Source organism: Agelaius phoeniceus, chromosome 2 (genome assembly GCF_051311805.1).
Source record: "Agelaius phoeniceus isolate bAgePho1 chromosome 2, bAgePho1.hap1, whole genome shotgun sequence".
Classification (NCBI taxonomy): Eukaryota; Metazoa; Chordata; class Aves; order Passeriformes; family Icteridae; genus Agelaius; species Agelaius phoeniceus.
Window position 1 is genome coordinate 4103514 of NC_135266.1, and position 19857 is coordinate 4123370.

General features: G+C 41.5%; 1 protein-coding gene across 4 annotated transcripts in view; it reads right to left on the reverse strand.

The window, feature by feature from the left end:
- DSCAM (DS cell adhesion molecule) overlaps positions 1-19857 on the reverse strand; it is a 471885-nt gene that overhangs the window by 166881 nt on the left and 285147 nt on the right. For all 4 annotated transcript variants that reach the window (XM_077170965.1, XM_077170975.1, XM_077170984.1 and 1 more), the window contains exons 7-9: positions 18869-19165; positions 17776-18051; positions 4291-4569 (exon numbers count right to left, since the gene is read on the reverse strand). In XM_077170965.1, coding sequence (XP_077027080.1) covers positions 4291-4569; positions 17776-18051; positions 18869-19165 — 852 coding nt within the window. The remainder of the gene's footprint in view (positions 1-4290; positions 4570-17775; positions 18052-18868; positions 19166-19857) is intronic.

Here is a 19857-nt window from a genome sequence, read left to right on the forward strand (position 1 = left end):
TAATAGACTTAAAACTAAACAGGAATATATGATGATAAAAAATAGCAGATCCATGTGATCTGACAGAAGATACTGAGGAAAACATATCTGAAGATGTAAAGATGATGAATTTAGGTTTGTGTATGAAATCTGCAGAAGTTTATGTGTTCACTAATAATTCAAATGAAGCAATGAGCACTTGGCCTGTGCTTCTTCATTCACCTTAGGAATGTCTTGTCTTTAGATTCTACTTCTAGTCCTCCCCATGTGCTGTAAAATGATGTGGATCCCCATTTAGTTTGGAAACACACTGGCCTGCACTGTTTTAAAACTTTTTAAATGAATACAAGGACAGTCTAAATAAGGAAAAAGGAATTGTGTGGGTAACAGTCATATTTCACCTAATTTTCCTTTCCTATTCACTGTCTGCTCTCATATCAAAATGCACAGCGTGCACATAAATAAGATTTTACCAGAACACATCTCCCAGCATTTAGGATAGCAACATTTAAGTTTAAAGCACACTGCTGAGAAACCCTCAAACAATGGGGATTAGAAACAAGAGGAGTTAAACCACCACTCCTCCCTGTATTTGGAGATAAACCCCTTAGATTATTTAGAAAATTATAATGTTTCACTTATACAGCACCTATGAAGAAAAAGATGAGGAGGGATCAGAAAGCCTGGAGAATAAACAGGCAGCAGGAAAACAAGTCTGACTTGAAATGTGTGCAGGTCAGGTTGGATGCAGAGGAGGAGTGATCACAGGGACCCTTTGGTGGCTCATCTGTGGGATGAGGCAGCTGAAGCAGTTCAGTACAAGGGAAAGAGGTCAGGGTAGGGTTCTGGCAGAGAATTCAGGTCAGACATGATATTTCCCCTTTTCCTCTGAGTGAGAGCTGTTATCTCAGATGCACATCCAAAACTGATTAAAACATTATCATTTCAAGTGACAGCAAGAGAGAGGAGAGGATTTAAGGAGGCTCTGCAGAGCATTACATGGGCAGAAGGATAAGCAAGGGGGGAACATGATGTAGCCTTCATAACTTCCTAAAAACTGAGGATCCAGGATTGCTCTCCAAGCCCTTGGGTGTAAGAGAGTGGAATGTTCCTCTCTATCATGCCTGTGCATTTTTTACACCTCATCAGGAGGTGCAATTAGAGCAGCAAGCATATGAGGGGGAAATAGAGGTGAAAATGGAGGTGTTTGGGTTAAGGGACAGGTGAGAAAGGCTTCCCAAAACTCCTCTGCTGGACAAGAAGGGAAAACTGATTAATGCCTGAAAAGGCAGCAAGAGGTAGATGTGTCCTGGGAACAGAGGTCAGGGGAGGAATTACCCACAGACAGCAGGAGACAGGGAAAGTGCAGTTCAGGCAAAGCCAGGAGAAGTGAGGGCATGGCAGGGCTTGTCCCCATCAGTGGGGGACAGGCCAGAAATCCCTACAAAGAGCAAAAACCCCTACAAAGAGAAGAAAAATTCCTGCACAGAGCAGAAATCCCTACAAAGAGCAGAAATCCTTACGCTCATGAATCTCAGTTCTGGCAAGGACAGACAGTGGTGGCAGAGAACCTGTTCCAGATGGTTAAACCATCCTGGGAGGAAGAAATTCCTGTAGGAACCCACAGAAGGTTGCTACAGATTCATTCCCATCACTTCCAGAGCTGAATTACAGCTGAAAACCAGGGAAAATCCCAGCTGGTTTTAGGTGCAGCATTTCTGAGCAGGGCAGACACAGGTAGTAATGTGAGTTTTTCAACCTTCCCTTCTCCAGCAAAAGAGGAGGTGAGGAAAAGCTCTCATTATTAGAGTGAGGAATAGGGTTAAAATCTAGCAGAAAAGCTTAGAAAGGAATAATTCAATGCATGTGGTTAATTAAACCACTTCATTTCAGAATTACTAAATAAATGAGGAAAGTAATAGACACCTGTACTGAATAATCTTTAACAAGATTAAAATCAGTTAAATTTTAAAAAATAATAAAATATTTATATCAAAGCTAGTACAAAAGTAATGAATCTGTTTACCACTCAGTTTTGGGAATACTAGCATTAAAAAAAGTAAGCATATTGGAAAACTAGGGAATTCCTTAAGGATAGCATTAGGACACTGGGAACATTTTACTTAAAAGAGTTCTTCAGATGTGGGAAAAAGCCCTGGGAAAGATTGCAAAAGCCCCACTAAGATTTTAAGATTTTTCTTGGCAAATGTATAGGAGGGAATATAAGATGTAGCAGAGTGCAGCAGGCAGAAATTACTGAGGTTCCTTGTAGGATTATTCTTTCTCTGAGAAGCCCAGTGGCTTGGTAGCAAGAAGGAGGTGGTGGAGAGGGAAGGGTCTGACTGAATTTTTAAAAACAAAAAATTTGAAGCACTTTGAAAAACTCCTAGAAAGAAAAGGAAGCAATGTGCTTTTGTCGAAGCTGTGCACAGTAAGTTTGAAAATACATCACAAGGAATAATCTCTAGATAATTTGGTAAAGGTGTGACTATAAAGGTTTTTTCTACGTAAAATATTTGCTTACTGAATGTATATTCACATCTATTTCAAGGCAAACTGTTGTGAAGCCATCATGAGTGCATGAATCCTGCTAATTGCATAACAAACACAAACCAGGAAAAGAACAAGGTAACAGCAGAGAGTCCTTTCTCCATGAAGTCAATATCAAGTTCTGCTTTTTTACTGATGTAATGTTGTAGGAGAGAATGGTCTAAATAAAAAATGGGTATAATCAGACTAAAACAATAGCAGAGAATAATTTTATACTGTTTCAAAGGCTTGATTCCCAATGATAAAATTTCCCAGGAAATCACTCCTGCAGCTCCCCTACCCACCCCAAACACTCCAGGGTTTTTCATTAGTTTCAAGACTTTTAGATAGGAAAACCCACATTACTTTCTGTGCCTCATTGCTCTCTGTGCTCTCTGTCACAGAGTGAGGGATTACCATATTCCCCTCTGTCATTGTCACCACTTTTAATGAAGGAATGGGACTATTTTGGGGCTAAGAACGATTTATTGCTCAGATAATCATCAGGCTCAGAGGCTGTGAGATTTTAAAGGAGCAAGCATTTGGCCATAGCTCGAGTAGTCACAAGTTTTTGTTACAAGACAATATTGAATTTTCTAACCCAATAGACAGTTGCCAAAGAGTTTATTTTCTTTTTCTAACCTATCAGCTATCACTTATACTGCACTGTGGATATTTTTGTCCAATGGCATCTGTCTCACATGCACACATTGGCTTCTATTAAAACTTCTAAACTCTCAGCTTATTCTGGTTATTATGGATATAACCACTCCTCTACATTATAAACCCTTCACATATTCTTCTGTTATAACTTCTAAACTCTTAGTTTATTCCATACAACCACACCCCTACATTATAAACCCTTCACCATCTTATCAGTACAGTTTCTCGCTGACTTCAGTCATCTCACTTCCTTAAGGCATATCCTTACTTACAATTATAGAAACATAAGTTTATGATTTTTCTGCTTAATGTCTGTATATTGTATTTTAAAATCAAGCCACGCTTTTCCCAAGGCTGCAATTCAAATCCTTCTGTGTCTGTGGAAGTTTCTGTATTTCTGATTCCCACACCCCTCTGTTTCACACTTCCCATCTGTGGAAACCCAGGGCACAGTGAATATTTCTCTGTCTGCTCTGGAGTGTCCTGGCCCCTAAGGGAGCACTGACTTTGACCCTCATTCATGGAGAAAATTTCCAAAACTTCAAGATAGACTGGAATCCACAAAAGTGTGAAATAGATTATAGATAGTAGTGTAGGTGCATCACTTGGTGAGAAATTGAGGTTTTGGGGTTTTTAGTATGTTGGGGATGGCAGCAAGATGGAGGGCACAGGGTGTTGTCCTTGGTTTCTTCTTCATGCTTCTTCTTCCTCCTTCTCCATGGGTTTGGGTGGCATTTTGTAATTGGGCAGAAAAGTCCCCATTGCAGCTCTTTGGGATCAGTTATTGGGTTAAAAGGGAAAATAATCCAGGTGTCAGTTCTTCATTGGAGAGTTTAGTCCTAAAAGACCTTGTACCAAAAGATTGTTGGCCATTTTGTGCCTTCTAATGAAAAGCTGCAGAACTCACAGCAGTGAGACTGTTTTACTGATAAGAAATAATAAACACCTGAGTCTGAACATGAAACACCATCTCAAGTGCCTTCAATCCAGACCCAGAGAAACCCACAACTGGTACCCCAGCAACTGGGATCCCACACCCATCAAACAGATGTCACCACAAAATACCGATGAATCAATCCCGCTTAATTAGCGCCTTTCAAAGCAGTTACACCTCCTCACCTCTGACGATTAATTGGCTCTGGTGCTCCACAGCTGCTGCATCGTTCCTGGCGATGCAGGTGTAGTTCCCGTTGTGCATCAGGGACAGGTTGGAGATCCTCAGGGAGCTGGTGAAGTCGATGTTGTCGATGGTGACGCCCAGGCTGGCGGGGATGGGCCGGCCGTCCTTCTGCCAGGTGATGGTGATGGGCAGGTCCCCCGAGACCACCACGCAGGGGATGAAGACCCTCTGCCCGATGGAGAAGCGAGGGAACTCGAAAGGTTGGATGAAAGGTGGGACTGGAAGGAGAGAGGGAAAGAGAGAGCTGTTGAAACCACAGCCTTGGCTATGGAAATAACATAACGGAGCAGGTGCGCAGGGTGGGATTGATGGTTTAGGGTTTTAGCTTTTCTGGTTTTCATATATATTTAATTTTTTTCCACATATATATTTAATTAAATTAATAATAATAATATTTTAATATTTTTCATAACTATTAATATATATTATATTTTAATGTACAATATTTTAATATTTCATATCTTTTTAATCCTGCAATTCTTTAGTGTATAGCTCTAAACTCCATATACAGTCCTAGCTACTGCTTTCCCAGTTTGGTCAGACAACACAATTCCTCTCCAGGCCTGGGGATCAGGGACACCTCACTGCCTCAGGCCCTGAGAAATGTAAACAAAAGTGAGTTGGGGCAAGCAAACTTGGGGTAAATGACTTCATTACCTGAAGATGTAATTGGAAAATTAACCTCCAATATGCAAATCGATCAAACTTATAAAAGTGTGAAAACCCATGACCCCATCATCCATTTTGGGATGGGAGGGGGATTCATCTACCCTAAATGTGCCTGAAGGCCCTTCAATAAATATAACCACTTTTTATTCCCTCAATTTTGTCTGGCCTCTGTTTTTAGGCAGCCCCAACAAGGCATCACAATGTGCAGAATCTACACCTCTGACAGCCATAAAGCATTGTTTAGCAGGAAAAATCATATTTTTGGAAACACCTTCTAATTTTTTAGCCAGTGCATAAGCAGAGATGACAAGCAGGGGAAATCCTGGCTTCTGGAGACACCTGACCTCCCCGGCAGACCCTTGCAAAAGGATCAAGCAGCTCTTCCAGAAATCACAGCACCACCAGTTTGAGCCTCTCCAGGGCTGCCAGCAGTGACATTGCCAGGAAGAGCTCAGCAGATTTCAAGGCCTGGTCCAAGGGCCTTGCTTAAAGGTCATGGAATAGACCTGGAAGAGGCTCCAGCTTTGCTTCTGGGGTGTGATGACAGAGTGTGAGCTTCCTTAACTGCCTCTAGCACTTATTTCTTAATGTTTCAAGTCACAATTCTCACTAAGATTGCAGGAAGGGGAAGTACATGTAGGACAACAAATTAAGGTAAAACTGATTTCTAATCAAAGGGATGGTGCAAGACATGAATGTTCAAGATGGAATTTAATTCCTGCTAAGCATATTTGGCCTAATAAATATTTTTTAATTTCCTTTTCTTCTTTTTCTTTTTTTTTTTTTTACCATATTATTCTCTGGCTGAACCAAAGAAAGCATTTAAAAATTACCATCTTTTCTACCAAAGTAAAGAATTCTACTTCTTAAAATCATTTTGTTTTCAGGTGTTTTTAATAAAAACTAGTGAAACAGACAGATTAAATAAACATAGAAAAAATAATGGGGCTGCCATATTTTCTTTGGTTTGTGGTTGGAATTTTTACTAAAAAATTGTTAAATTGAGAGGCAAATACTTGTCCAGATGAAGGAATCAAAATCTTCTGCCCTTCTCAAGGGAGCATTCAAACAACCAGGGCATTGATCTCAGCCTGGTTTTTATCAATCAATCCTGAAAGGGCTGCACAACCAACTTTGCAAGCAGTACTCAAATCCTGATTTATCAAAAGAGAAGGTTCCTAGAGGTTATGCACCTCAGATAGAGAAGTGCATTCTCCTATTGCCTGGGAGATCACTTACACCTAATCTGTACTACATTTGAGCAGGAAAGATGGAAGGATGCCCAGAGCAGAACATTTATAGTGATCGATATGTTTGAACTCCAGAAGAAAATGGAGTTGGTGGCTTTATCTAATTGTATTTCTTTTGTCCTTTTTCCCTTCAGAAATTGTAAGGTTGTGGTTTCCCCAGAGCTGAAGCAGAAAAAAAACCAAAAAATGTCTCAAGTGGTTGCAGTGTGTGCCCATGGACTTCCCCAGCAACATTTTCCCTCCTTTTATCAGTGTCCTATTTCTGGGATGCAGGGACAAGTGTTGGTGGCCACTGAGTAGCTCCAGGCATTTCCTTTGATACAGATGTTGGATCCTCCATTAGGAGTAAGAAAGTTCATCAGGCATGGCCAGAAGGTCAAGGAAGGTGATTCTGTCCCTCTGTCCCCACAGGTGATTTCCCATGGCTGCCAGTGCCAGAGGGCAGGGCTGGATGGGATCTTGGCAATGAGGAATTGTTCCCTGGCAGGGTGGGCAGGGGCTGGGATGGAATTCCCAGAGCAGCTGGGGCTGCCCCTGGATCCCTGGCAGTGCCCAAGGCCAGGCCAGGCAGTGTGAAGCCATTCCCTGGGTGCTGTCCCTGCATGCCCTGGAAATTGTCTCTCTCCAGCTTTCCTGGGGCTCCTGCAGGCCCTGCAAGGCCACCCTGAGCTCAGCCCAAAGCTTCTCCTGTGCAGGTGAACAATCCCAGCTGTGCCAGCCTTTCCTCCCAGCAGAGCTGCTCCATCCCTCTGCCCATCCTGGAGCCTCCTCTGGGCTCTCTGCAGCAGCTCCAGCTCCTCCCTGGGCTGGGCCAGGCCTGGGGCAGCTCTGCAGGTGGGGAATCACCTGTGGGGGCACAGGGACAGAGGGACACTGGGGCTTGGAGCAGCCTGGCACAGTAGGAGGGGTCCCTGCCATGGCAGGGGTGGCACTGGATGGGCTTTAAGGTCCCTTCCAGCCCAAGCCATTCTGTGATTTATAGTTCCATGACTCCAAAAAGGACTAAGGCCTTGTTCAAAGCTGTGTTCAGATGTTTGTGCAGATCCTCCTCACAGTGCAAGAGGTTGACAAATACAAGTTTGGTATTGACTGCACAGTTTCAAGCACAGCCCCGGTGCCGTTTGATGAGGGGAAGTTATGACCATGCTCAGCTGCCACAGAGAGGTGACATCAGGGACAGGACAACACAATTCATCCTTCCAGGCCTTCACTGGCTTTCCCAAGAGTGTCTCACTGTCTGGGTTTGGGAAAAGTGCCACTGCCATCCCTTTTCTCACTTTTCCTGGCTGCCATCTCTCTAATTGCTAAAATCTGTCTTTTGGCATTCTGAAAACCTGGTACATCAGGTATAGAAAAAAAAGAAATTTGGTATAAATTACTGTGTTTATTTGAAGTTTGAGCACTGGAAAGTACCTGCTTGTTCACTTGGGGACTTTTGCTGTCACAAAGTGAGGCAAAATACCTGCAGCCTCTTGGAATTACCTTAGCCCAGCTAGCTCATTCACATGAGATATCTCAGATTCTTTGTACATCAGCAGAAAAATTTTGTCTTAGCATTTATTGACAAGCAGTTCATAATATGAATGAGAAACTAACTGAATGTGTCTTTCAAAAGGTTTTGCCATAAATTTTCCCCTTGATAATATCTGCTAAATGCCAACTCCTCCCCTTACTGTGGTGCCCAGCACATTTCTACCCAAACCCTTCTCTTGTCCTCAGACATCATTACTGAAAAATGCACTAAAATTCACAACAGGGTGGCAAATCACTTTTGTATTTTCTGCTGAGTGTGTAACAAATTTGAGCCAATCTTTCACAGACAAAATGATATAAAAATTCAGACAAAATATTGCCTAAGGATAATAATGTGCATCTTCACTCTCCATCTCCCTGATGAAGAAAACAGGGAGAAAGATCATTAGGTGACATTGAAATGTTTTTCAGAAAATATTGATTTGCAAGGCTGCATTTACCAGCTCTAAAATATAAGTAGCAGCCTGCAGAGTATTTCAGAAATTGGCTGAAATATTTTTAGGCAGCACATTATCCTTCTATTCAGGTTCTTTAGATACAGAGGAAACCAACATTTCTGCTTCATAAAATATAATGTATATTCAACCAGCAACAGCTTGCAGTCCTTATGAGGAGCTTATTTTAAAAGCCAGTGTGTAATTTAAAAATCAGTACTTAGAAGAAAGTAAATAGTCTTGCAAAAACTTTGAAGTATTGAGGAGTATTTTTCAGCTATGGTATTCACCAGTTTAAATTGGTAAAATAAGTTTTTTATGAGCTATCATAGGAGATAAACTTTCTTTCTGCTCGTTTGAAGAAGGAAATGACCACAAAAAAAAATCACTTATTAAAAATTTATGATGATATCTGGCAAATAATTTCTGAAGTATAAAACTTTCTGTCTGTATCAATATCTGCAGTAAAAAGTAGAGATATATCCTTGATAGAAGAAAATATCAAGCTTGATTAACCTACATGAGGAGAATTTTTTGCACACTAAAGCTGTACCATTGCCAAACAGCACTAAAAAAAAAAAGAGGGGTATGTAGTACTTTGAGAGAAAAAATTCACAGCAGGACAGATGTATTTAAAATCTGTTTAAAATACTTCAAGGTGTGTTCATTTTCCTTCCCTATACATAGCTTTAGCTTGACCATAATTCAGAGCTTACATTTTATTTTTTTTGTGAAATTATGCTATTTTATATATAAGTTGTTCCACAGAAAATTTAGAGTAGGACAGATGTATTTAAAATCTGTTTAAAATACTTCAATGTCTGTTTATATATTTTACTCCCCTATACATAGCTTTAGCTTGACCATATTTCATATTTTTGATTTTTTTTTGGTGAAATTATGCTATTTTATATATAAGTTGTTCCATCTCAACCAGAGAGAGAAGAGCCTTTGTGCTTGTGTACGTGGAAGGGGATATTTCTTTCTCTACCCAAAACACGCAGAGGAGTGAAAATCTCTGCTCCATGCCACCAAGTGCTGTGTCCTGGGAATGCTTTATTGATGAGAGCTTGAATTAAGTGTCTATTTAAGAAGAGGAGCATGGGCCAGCCTCATTAGTGCTAATACAGGAAGATTTAAATTATGTTTTTGTGCCCTAGCAAGGTCTTCTGCACCTCTGGGGGACTGCTGGAAAGGAGGGCAAGGAGGGCTTCCACGCTGCTCTCCATTAGCAGAGGAACATCCTTAATTTCTTGCCCTCTGTTCCATGGGAGTTGTGCTGGGAGGAGCTGCTGAGATGATTTAGTAAGACAGAGCATCCTGCAGATCCCCTGTTTCCTGCAGCAGCCAGCTGAACATGGTGTTCTGCACAGCAAAATGAGAATCATCCCCTGCTTTATCATTATAAACAGCTCCCTGATGGCTTTTCTTGCAACAGCACTGTTGCAGGGGCTGTGTCTGCAATATAAAATACTTTTGGCAATGAATATTTATGGCTGATGCAAAATCACAGCCACCAGGCTATGCAGTCTCTTAGGGCAGCTGTGTGACCCCAGATTTCGTGCACTGGGAGTGAAAAAGCCAAAATTGTCTCTGCACAAACCCTAGCCATGGGCTAGCAATTTTTAGGTTTTCACAGCCATCACAGTCCCCACTCCCCTTTTATTCAATCCAACACTCACAGGCCCCTTGATGCTGTAGTGGGAGCTTCTCCAATGGAAAGGCCATTTAAAATGTTGTGTAGAAACCAAAAGTGCTTTTAAATCACGTCTCATCCATCCCATTCAGTCTCTTAGGGCAGCTGTGTGACCCCAGATTTCGTGAACTGGGAGTGAAAAAGCCAAAATTGTCTCTGCACAAACCCTAGCCATGGGCTAGCAATTTTTAGGTTTTCACAGCCATCACAGTCCCCACTCCCCTTTCCTGCCATCCAACACTCACAGGCTCCCTGATGCTGCAGTGGGAGCTTCTCCAAAAGGAGAGAGCATTTAAAATGTTGTGTGGGAACCAAAAGTGCTTTGAAGTGAAGTCTCATCCATCCATGGAGCCCTCTCCTTTCAGCCTCCTTTGTGAGGAGAAAAGTGCAAGCCCTTATCATCCTGAAACACCCTGCAAAGCTGGGATGGTGGGGAGCTCACTCCCCTGCCCAAGGGGATGAATTGGCTATTTATTTGTAAGAAAGAAAACCTTGATGTGATGATAAGACAGCAGCTGCAGGAGTATTTTCATCCAACAAGTTGATCTCTTCATTGGTAAAGTGTTTCCTAATTAAGGGCCTCACTTTTGGAACCTGCTCCAGAGATATTGCTCTTGTTCAGCCCCCACCTGATTTAAAGTGATTTTTGTCCTCAGGTATCACTGTGAAAAGTCCAACTAAATCACTGGAGCCAAAAGATAATAGATAAAATAAACACAGAAAAAGAGCAAGAACACACCTTCTTAAACTCTTAAGTAAACAAATCTGCACTGTAAGACAGAGAAGAGGGCCAGTTTTTGATAAACATAGTATACAAAGCATCTTGAACTCCTTAATTGAGGCACTTATTGAAGTATTAAGGATTATTTCAAATTGTTTGCATAATTCACAAATAAATGCATCCATCACAGACATAAATTATGTTTGAAAGATAGAAGATATAAGACTGTGCACAAATCCAGGGAGTTTTAATTTAGATTTAAGTGAAAAGTTTTAGATTTGTGCATACTAATTCCTAGTCATGAATACTGGATAGTGGTGAAACAACTTTAACAGACATTTTTGGGTGACCATTTCTGCAGTGTCAGGGGTGAAGTCATTACAGGAGTTACATTAGAAGTGTACTGGTGCAAAGTAAGGAACATCCAGATGATACTTGTGAGACTTTAAAGAATGGAAATCAGGTATTTTAGTGCAAAGCTAACTTGAAGCTGCTGTATGCTGAATGGCAAAAAAAATTTACACAGACCTGTCACGAATATCAGCCTGTTTCAGTCTTATCTTCAGGAATTTCTGCAGGTCAGACACACTTGAGACATCCCTATCAAAGGGCAAATTCCCTTAAATCAGGCTCTGCCACTGCTTGCCCCCCAAAACTACTCCCCATGCCCATGATGTGATCTGAGAAGAATTCCTAAGGTTTTAGGAATTTTAGGTTTTAGGCATTTTCCAGGATGTTTTGCACAATGGCACATTCTCATCACTCTGGCCACGGGGCCCTGCTGTGATTCCTGTACAAGACAACCTCAGTCAGTTTGAGGGGTCTGAGCATTTCTTCCCAAGGAAGTTGGGACAAATTTGAGGGCATCCAAAACCATAAAGCATGGGGGAGTGAAAAAAAGGTAGAAAGTGATATAATGACAGAAAGATCTGAAAGAAAACAAGGCCAGAAGTTTTGGGGGTTTTTTTGATTCAATCTATTGGCAAAGTCAGTCAGCAGGACAGATAAGATCTGAGATTTGTGCATGAAGATAAGAACTGAGATTTGTGCATGAAGATCTGAGATTTGTGCATGAAGCTGAACTCCCACTGGCCATAATCCACAATTCCAGGCTGAAGCATGCACAGATTAGCAGATTGATTGAAGAACCCTGCAAAGATTTCCAATGATGTTTTTCCTCTTTTGTGCCTGCATATTTTTCACTATTTAAACCAGCCCTCCCTGAACTGATTTGCAATGCAAATTCACCAACAGTAGTTCAGATTTTGGAAAGAGCTAGACACTTCCCAGGAAAGCTGAGGAGGATCTCTTCAAAGAGTTGCAAACATGAAGCTATTTAGAAGTAGCCCCTGTTTGGTTTGCTTGTATTCTAACATGAAACAAGGCTGGTACAATTCCTTTTTGTGATTCACAACAGGTGAGGTGCTCACTTTACATACAAGAACCTTTCTAAATCAATGAAATACATAAGCTCAACAAGATCAGAAACAGTCCTTTTGAACACCACACTTTTTATTTTAATGATGCTGTACCCTTCCCTCTCAGGGGCTTCTTTTTCAATTAATTCCTGTTGGAGAAGTGTGAATAGCAGCAGGCTGTTTACATGAGAATGTGTCCCATGAGACTGATGACAAGAAAATCATCACTTACTACTGATGGCTTTTACTGTAGCTGGGAAAACTATTACTATAAATTGCATAATAAAAAAATGGAGATGATAACTCACTCCTGTTCTTAAAAGCTCTGAGATCTACTAAAATGCTGTAAAAGAGATGCTGCTATTATTATTTTAATAGCTTTCAACTTTAATGTGTTTTTTTTGTTTTTTTCAATGGAAATATGAAAATTAGAGATAGGGTGGGTAATATAACTTCTTTCTTTGTTTGCCAACACTTCCCATGATGAGACTGCTTTCATTTGCTTGCAGTTTGACTTTTGTTTGGGCAGCAGTTTGCCAGGCCAGGTGTCTGCCTCAGGCTGAGTCATTTCAGCTGGAAAGTTTCAGCTACAATTCTCTGGCCATTTCCAAGAAGAAGGTGGAAGAGTGGGAAATCTGAGACATGGTAAATATCAATTCTACCATAAAATGAGAAAAAAAACCAGAACAAAGGTATTGTGAGAACCTGAGAAGTCCCACCTGCCCCATGGATTTAGCAGTGGATTTCAAATTCAGGAGATGGCACCAGCCTCAGATGTTTTTACTATACCTATAAAAAGTCATCACGATGGTGCCCAAATTTTGCATTCTGAGCAAAACTAAGTCAATGAATGAACAAAACCCCCACATGATCAGATGTGGAGAGAACATTTTGCAGTGACAGAGTCCAAAGCAACCCTGAACACATCCCAGCACTACCTTTCAGTGGCTGAGTCAGTCTGGTGAGATTTCAGAAATCAGGGCAGATTTGTCACTCCAGTGCTTGAACTTGAAGAACAGCAGAGAGGACTGGAACTGGAGGATGGGAAAAAGGTTGGGGTATCCAAAGGGAAAGGGTAATTTTGAGTCTTGAGAACAAGGCAGAGTGGAAATGAGAGTTGAGATGATAAACAGTTTAAGTTCAGATTAATTTTGGAACCCAGAGGAGAAGAGCCAGGACTTGGAGGAGCTGGAGAAAACTGGGGAGGACAGGTCATTGTGAGTGGGAATGAACAGAAAATCTGCATCTTCTACAGAACATTCTTCTCTTTCGGATTTCTGACTCCAACAGTTCTCTGCCTTTGGCAAACCATGAGAGCTGGGCTGAACACAGAGCAAAAACTGGTACTGCTAAGAATAATTCTGTCCTTGGCAAGGATGTGTGCAGTATCCTTAGCAAGGCTAATTTCAATTATTTCTGATGATGGCAGTAACTGCTGTTCCCACTTTGCAGGAGGCAGGGGAAAGGGGGTTCAGTTTACTTAACAAAAAAAGCTAAAAATAAAATTACACCTAAGAGAGGCCAAAGCAACATGTGCTGAAAAAGGTTTATTACAGTTGCAAAGGTCAGCAGGTATGGAATACAGAAATTAACTATGTAAGTACAGTTGTAGTCTCCCTCTGTTACTTGTGCATTACAGGGTGGGTAGTTTGCATGGCTTTCTGTCAGAAATAAGAACTGGCCAAATCATTTGTCCAAATACAAAAAAAACCAAACCCAAGCTGGCTTGATTTCCAAAAAGCCCTGTTAGGACTCAGGCACGGTTCCATGGGAGTTAAATCTGCCAAGCAGAAACCTGGACGTTCTCCTGGCAGCTAGTGCACTCAGCCAGCTCAGGGCACTGCTGCCTTCCAAATCCAGATTTTGGGAGAGACAAGGGGAAGGCAAGAGCTGGGGGGAGAGAGCAGGACAGGAATGACAAACCATATTTCTGTGGGACACAGTTATTTGGAGCCTGCAGACCTCTGGCACAGGTGGTTATGCAGATGAGGGCAGCAGTTATTCCTAAAAAATAGGACAACAGATTTCACGTGGTGTCTCATTGATTCTTCTGATCAGCAGGGCAATCAGAGGATCTAAGGTCAAATAGCACAGAAGTGCCCAGCTCCCAAGCTTTTGGCTTTCCCTGCCTGCCAGGTGGGAGGATGCACAGCAAGGCTCTGAAAGCCCTTCTCAGGTTCTCTGGAAGCCAACAGTTCATTTAAAATTATTGTCAAGAAATGTTCTCCTATCTATTCTCCTATCTGTGACCTTATCATGATTTCTGAAGGATGATTTAACTTTCGTTTGGATGTTTGCAAATGTCAAAATACCCTGCAGAGTGGACAGCACTCTTGTGTTTGATAGCACACTCGAGGTGTTGCATGTTTTTATTTAAATGCTGCTTTAAGCAAGTCTTCAGGATGCTTCACATGCTGGAGGATTTGGAAAGTGGAAAGTCAATGTGGCAGAGGGCTGCCAACTCTAAAAACCAATTGTTTGCCTAATGCAGATAAATGCTGCCCCGTAGAGCCAAATTCTGCATTTACCTTTGCCACAGATCTGTCAGATAAAGCTAATTAAATTACTTAAATCTGTCTTTCCCAGGGGGTTGCTAAGCTGAGTGACGTGACTGCTCTGAAGGAGGAAACAGAACTCTCAGGAGCAACTTCATTTCAATGGGACCAGAGTTTGAACATGTAAATGCTACATAAAGGCAGGTGAACTGGAAAAATTAAGCTGTAAGCTTCTGAAATTGAATATACAAAAAAAAAAGCGTGGATATTTTTGAGTTCAACGTATTGCCATTTTTCCTGGTGACCCAGGTGTCTTTTGTAAATGAACACATTGTTTCTGAGACATTCTGATACCACAGAGATGATAAATTCATGAGGAAATTAATAATTATGTCCTCAAAACAGAACATGGAGGGGAAAAAAAAACCCTAAGTAATAGCTCATTCAGTGTCATCTATTCTGAGTCACCCTTCAGGTGAATGGTTTGAGGTCACCCACAAATCTTGCAGCAGAACTGAGAGCAAAGCAAAGGACTTGTATTGAAGATGAACAATAATTCTCCTCTGTTTCTCTGGAAAAAAATATTTATACTGATGGTAGGAGAAGCTGAGAAGCTGAACTATAAATAAGGATATTTGAGAAATGGTTTTAACTAGCCTTACAGTGTCATATTTCAGAGTACTTTAAACCTTCAGTATGCAAGCTGGGCCATAGTTTGTATTTTCTTGGTATCAAATAGAAGTGCTTAAAAACTCATCTCATTAGGTTTGGAATATATAAAATGAAAAGGCAACACACACAAACATGAACAATATTTTAAAGCACCAGGCCACTTTTGACTCCCCACTAGTATGTTAGATAAAATCTGCTGTGGCACTGCTGATCTCAAGCTACAACAGCAGAACATTGAGAACTGTTCAGGTCTGACCTAAAAACCTCACCTGTGACATTTTGGGCTTTGTAGATGAAGCCAGGCTATTAACCTTATTTTCAAATTACAATGTATTTTTAAGGCTTGGAGCAACCTGGTCTAGTGGGAGGTAGAACCCCATCAAGGAAGTAAAATCATTGACAAAAGTTACAGCTCAATCCAAATTGCTGGAGCTGGCAATTTGCTTTCTGGGGGAGGAATTGTCAAGTTGGAAACTGTAACCTAATGGAAGAAAAAGCAATATTTCACCTGAGATACCAGTTAGTGTTCTCAGTGACTGGTATTGTTTTGATCTCTATGCCTGCTGGATTTGTTTTGTCTGGCTACATTCATTTTGACAGTCATTTGAAAAATGGTATCATTTAAGAGGCAGCTTTTCCCCACCAAAATTTCCATGGTGGCCTCTTAGTGCAGCAGCAGCACAGTGACTGATTTGTCATTCAGTTCCTAAACCCTATGAACAGATCTGTTATATCATTGTAATGTCAAGCAAAACACAACACACGTGAAAACAAAAGATGATGTTGGCTTTTTGTGCCACAGCTCGTGACCAGTGCCCCTGATGATCTCAGGTGTGGGAGATGTCATGCCTTTCAGAGTCCAAATTGCTCATGGTTTAAAGCTAATCCCCTAAACTCTTAGAAAAAAAATAGCAATTGCATCACTCCAGACTGCTAAAGGTAAAACTAACAGAGCAGAAGGAAGTTAAGATCAGATGTCTGTAACAAAGTCATTTTACCTTACTGCTCTCCATTTTATCTGAGAATGGATACAAGATTCAACCTCTCTTCCTTCCTCTCCTCTACCTCCAAAAAAAAACCCCAAAAAGCCAACCCAGGAAAAGCTTCTAATAACTTCAGGAATAGTGAAATTATACTCCAATTCTTCCTACAGGCTCACATAAAGTGCAGTATTTAGTGGCCCCATTGCTCAAAACTAGGTGCTACTGCAATCAGGTTTTCTGTCTTTTGTATCCTCATGAATAGATCTGAACATTGCCAATGTCAGAACAGTCAGGACACAATGGTAAAAAATTCCTATTCTCAATCTCTTTCCAAAGTGTTTCAGGGCCATCTGAACATCCTTGTTTTGGACTATTTGACTGGATTTGAAGCATCCTATTAGAATTTCAAGTCACATTTATTTACAGTGTTATCTTTCTAAGCATGAAGAGCACTCAGATAATCACTTAATAAGAGGAAAGCAAGGTTAATGCTTTTAGTTCCTGTCTCTGCTTAGTGGCAAAAGTACAGACATTAAAATTCTCATCTCATGTTTTAAAAGCCAGAAAGTCACTGGCTAATGAAAATTGGAACTTTGTTGTCCAGTAGAGAAACAGTCACCAGTGAAACGTGTGTGACAAAAAATTAATTTCCTGATTTAGTTGTAGCAAAAAGTGCTCGTAGCAAACTCGAGCTGCAAGGCCCCCACTCAGAGGCAGCAACAACAACAGGGACCAGCTGAGCCAAGGAGGGTAAAAGTCAGGAGAGAACAAGACACAATGACTGATTAGCTCTGTGTCATTATTAAAAATAAACACAAATCTGGATTAATCTCCTCAAACAGCTCGTTATCCACCTGCCAGGACAATCCTACGTGTGCAATTCCACCAACAACCCCGCAATTAGCCAGGCTCTGCTTTTCCCAGCCTCCGGAACCCAGGACATTGCTCTGGCTGCCCTGGATGGCTCGAGACTGTTGCAAGGGGCTCAGAGACTTTGGCACGGAGTCAAAGACACCTGTGCCTTTGATTTTAACCCATGGAAACAATTACCAACTTTGTGTGAGGATTTACAAGCCACAAGAGTCTGAGTAGAATGATAGTGAATTTATCATAGCGTGAAAAAGTAGAATTTTGAGGATTTAGAGTGGGATTCAAGAGGCAAGATTGAGGAATCAGGGCGTGTCTTTTTCTTCTTCTTCTTCTTGTCCTCCAACTTCTGCTGTGATGGTGACAGTTCTGGGTTGGTATAGGGTAGAGACAGATTGTCTAAAATAGGTGATAGGTATTGGAAAATTATTGTAAATAAAGTACATGTAGTTTTTAGTATAAAAAGCTAACACCAGCCCAAGGGCGGTCAGTGTGCCTCAACCCAACCTGCTGGACGGACCTCAGCAGGTTTGACAAAGAATGTGATAGATAAGAGAAAATAAACAACCTTGAGAACCAGAGCTGAGGAATCTCAACTTCTTCAGTCGTGGGGCTGGGAAAAAAGATTCTTTAATACCTCGGGAGCCATTTCAGCAACACGAGACCCGAGACCCAGCTGCGCTCACCTTTCACTGTCACGTGCACGCTCTGGCTGGTGGACAGCTGGGGCTGGACCAGGACGTTGCAGGTGTACTCGCCCTCGTCCACCTCCTTCTGCACGTCCGAGAGCTTCAGCGTGCCGTTGTTCTCGAACGCCACTTGGCGATGGTTGAAGGGCAGCAGGTTGGAGTTCTTGTACCACTTGATGGAGTAGTAGGGGTACCCGATGACCCTGCAGTGGATGTAGGTGTCCCTCCCAGCGATGGCCGTGATGTTCTTCATGGGCCGGATGCTCGCTGGCCCTGCCAAGGCGAGGAAAGGAGCTCTTGAGGACAATTTAGAGGCACGTTTGCTCGAGGGAATGGGTGAAATTATTTCTGGATATAGAGATGTTAGCGGACGTGGCTTGCGCTGCACTTCTTAGCATTTGACAGATTTTTACTTTTAAGAGCTACTTAAGCAGTTTCCCTAATCTTTTTATGCTCTACTTTTTCCTTACCCTGCAGCATCCATGCTAATTATGTGGGGGTATATATTTGTGTTATCCAGCACTTGCCTGATAAAATCTTTGCTGTGTTACAAATTAAAAGGCTGAGTGTGATTTAATTAATGTGAAATACTAACACTGATATGGAGCTAGACTCCTGTTACACATGAGAACACTGAAACAATTAGCTTTTTTATTTGCTCTGTATATAAAGTATCTATATACCCATGAGGATGGGTATTATGCCATGTAGAGCCAGAAATTCAAGTTTAAGTTCTGTATACATGAATAATTACAATGGATGTTGGACAGGTAGAGGAGGAAAGGAGAAGGAAAACAAAACATGCACAGCAGGACTAAAGCAAAGAGACTGTGAACTAGTAGAGATGAGTAGAGGAAAAATAGACTAAAGGACACAAGCCAAAGGGTTCTTCCAACATTTAACCATACCATACACTTTCTATATGGGGCTGAAGAGGCAGGGTGGGAAAAGAGAGCAGGGGGGAGAAAAGAAGAGGACAAAACCATTAAGTCGGTTTTTGGCATTCCAAAATCTCATCACATGCAACAATCTTCTTCTCCACTACAATGAGTTATGTGTGTTTTTTTTGAGGAGCTGATTTGACAAGCACCTCTTACGTTTATTCGAGCCTGGTACAGGACGACTCCCGCAGAGTTGTTGGCAGTGCAGCGATAAACGCCCCCGTCCCGGACCTGGGTGTTGGAGATGTTCAGGTAACTGACCACGTTGCCCTCAGAGGTGATGATCTGGCTGATCCTGTGGCTGCCATCCTTCACGATGGGGTCCTCATCCAGTGTCCAGGTGATGGTGGGCAGAGGAGTCCCCTTCACGTTGCACATCAGGGACACTGGCTCTCCTGGGCTCACCACTTTCTCGCTGAAGGCAGAGATGATTTTGGGAGTTCCGTCTGCCAAGGGAGAGAAAAGCAGGAAAACAGTGCTTAGGTGGTGTAAAGCTTGTCCCCTCTACCCTGGAGTGTCAAATTTGTGGGGTGTCCCGTGGCAGGAAGGAATGAATCTGACTCTGTCTTCTTAGAACACTAATTTATTATTTTATGATCTATTATATTATAACATATCTATATATTAAATAATACTATACTAAACTATACTAAAGATTACAGAAAGGATACAGAGAGAAAGCTAAAAGATGCTAATGAAAACTCATGCCTCTTTCTTCAGAGTCCCACACAGCTTGGCCTCAGCTGACCATTAAGTCAAAACAATTCACAGCAGAAACCAATGAAACAATCACCTGTCGGTAAACAATGTCCAAACACATTCCAAAGCAGCAAAACACAGGAGAAGCAAATCAGATAATTATTGTTTTCATTTTTCTCTGAGGCTTCTCAGCTTCCCAGGAGAAAATCCTGGGTGAAGAGGTTTTTCCACACAATATGATGGTGACATTTCACCCTTTTTTGTATAATTATAATAAAAAAAAAGATTGTGTTTGTAATTCTTCTGCTGGGCCCTTGCAGAATAGAGAACAAACACGTCTTGAGAGGTTTATCTGTTGCCAGTAAAAACCTCAATCAAGTGCTGACATGGAATGATCAAGGAGATTCTTTACCTCTAGAACATCAACTTCTATCATATC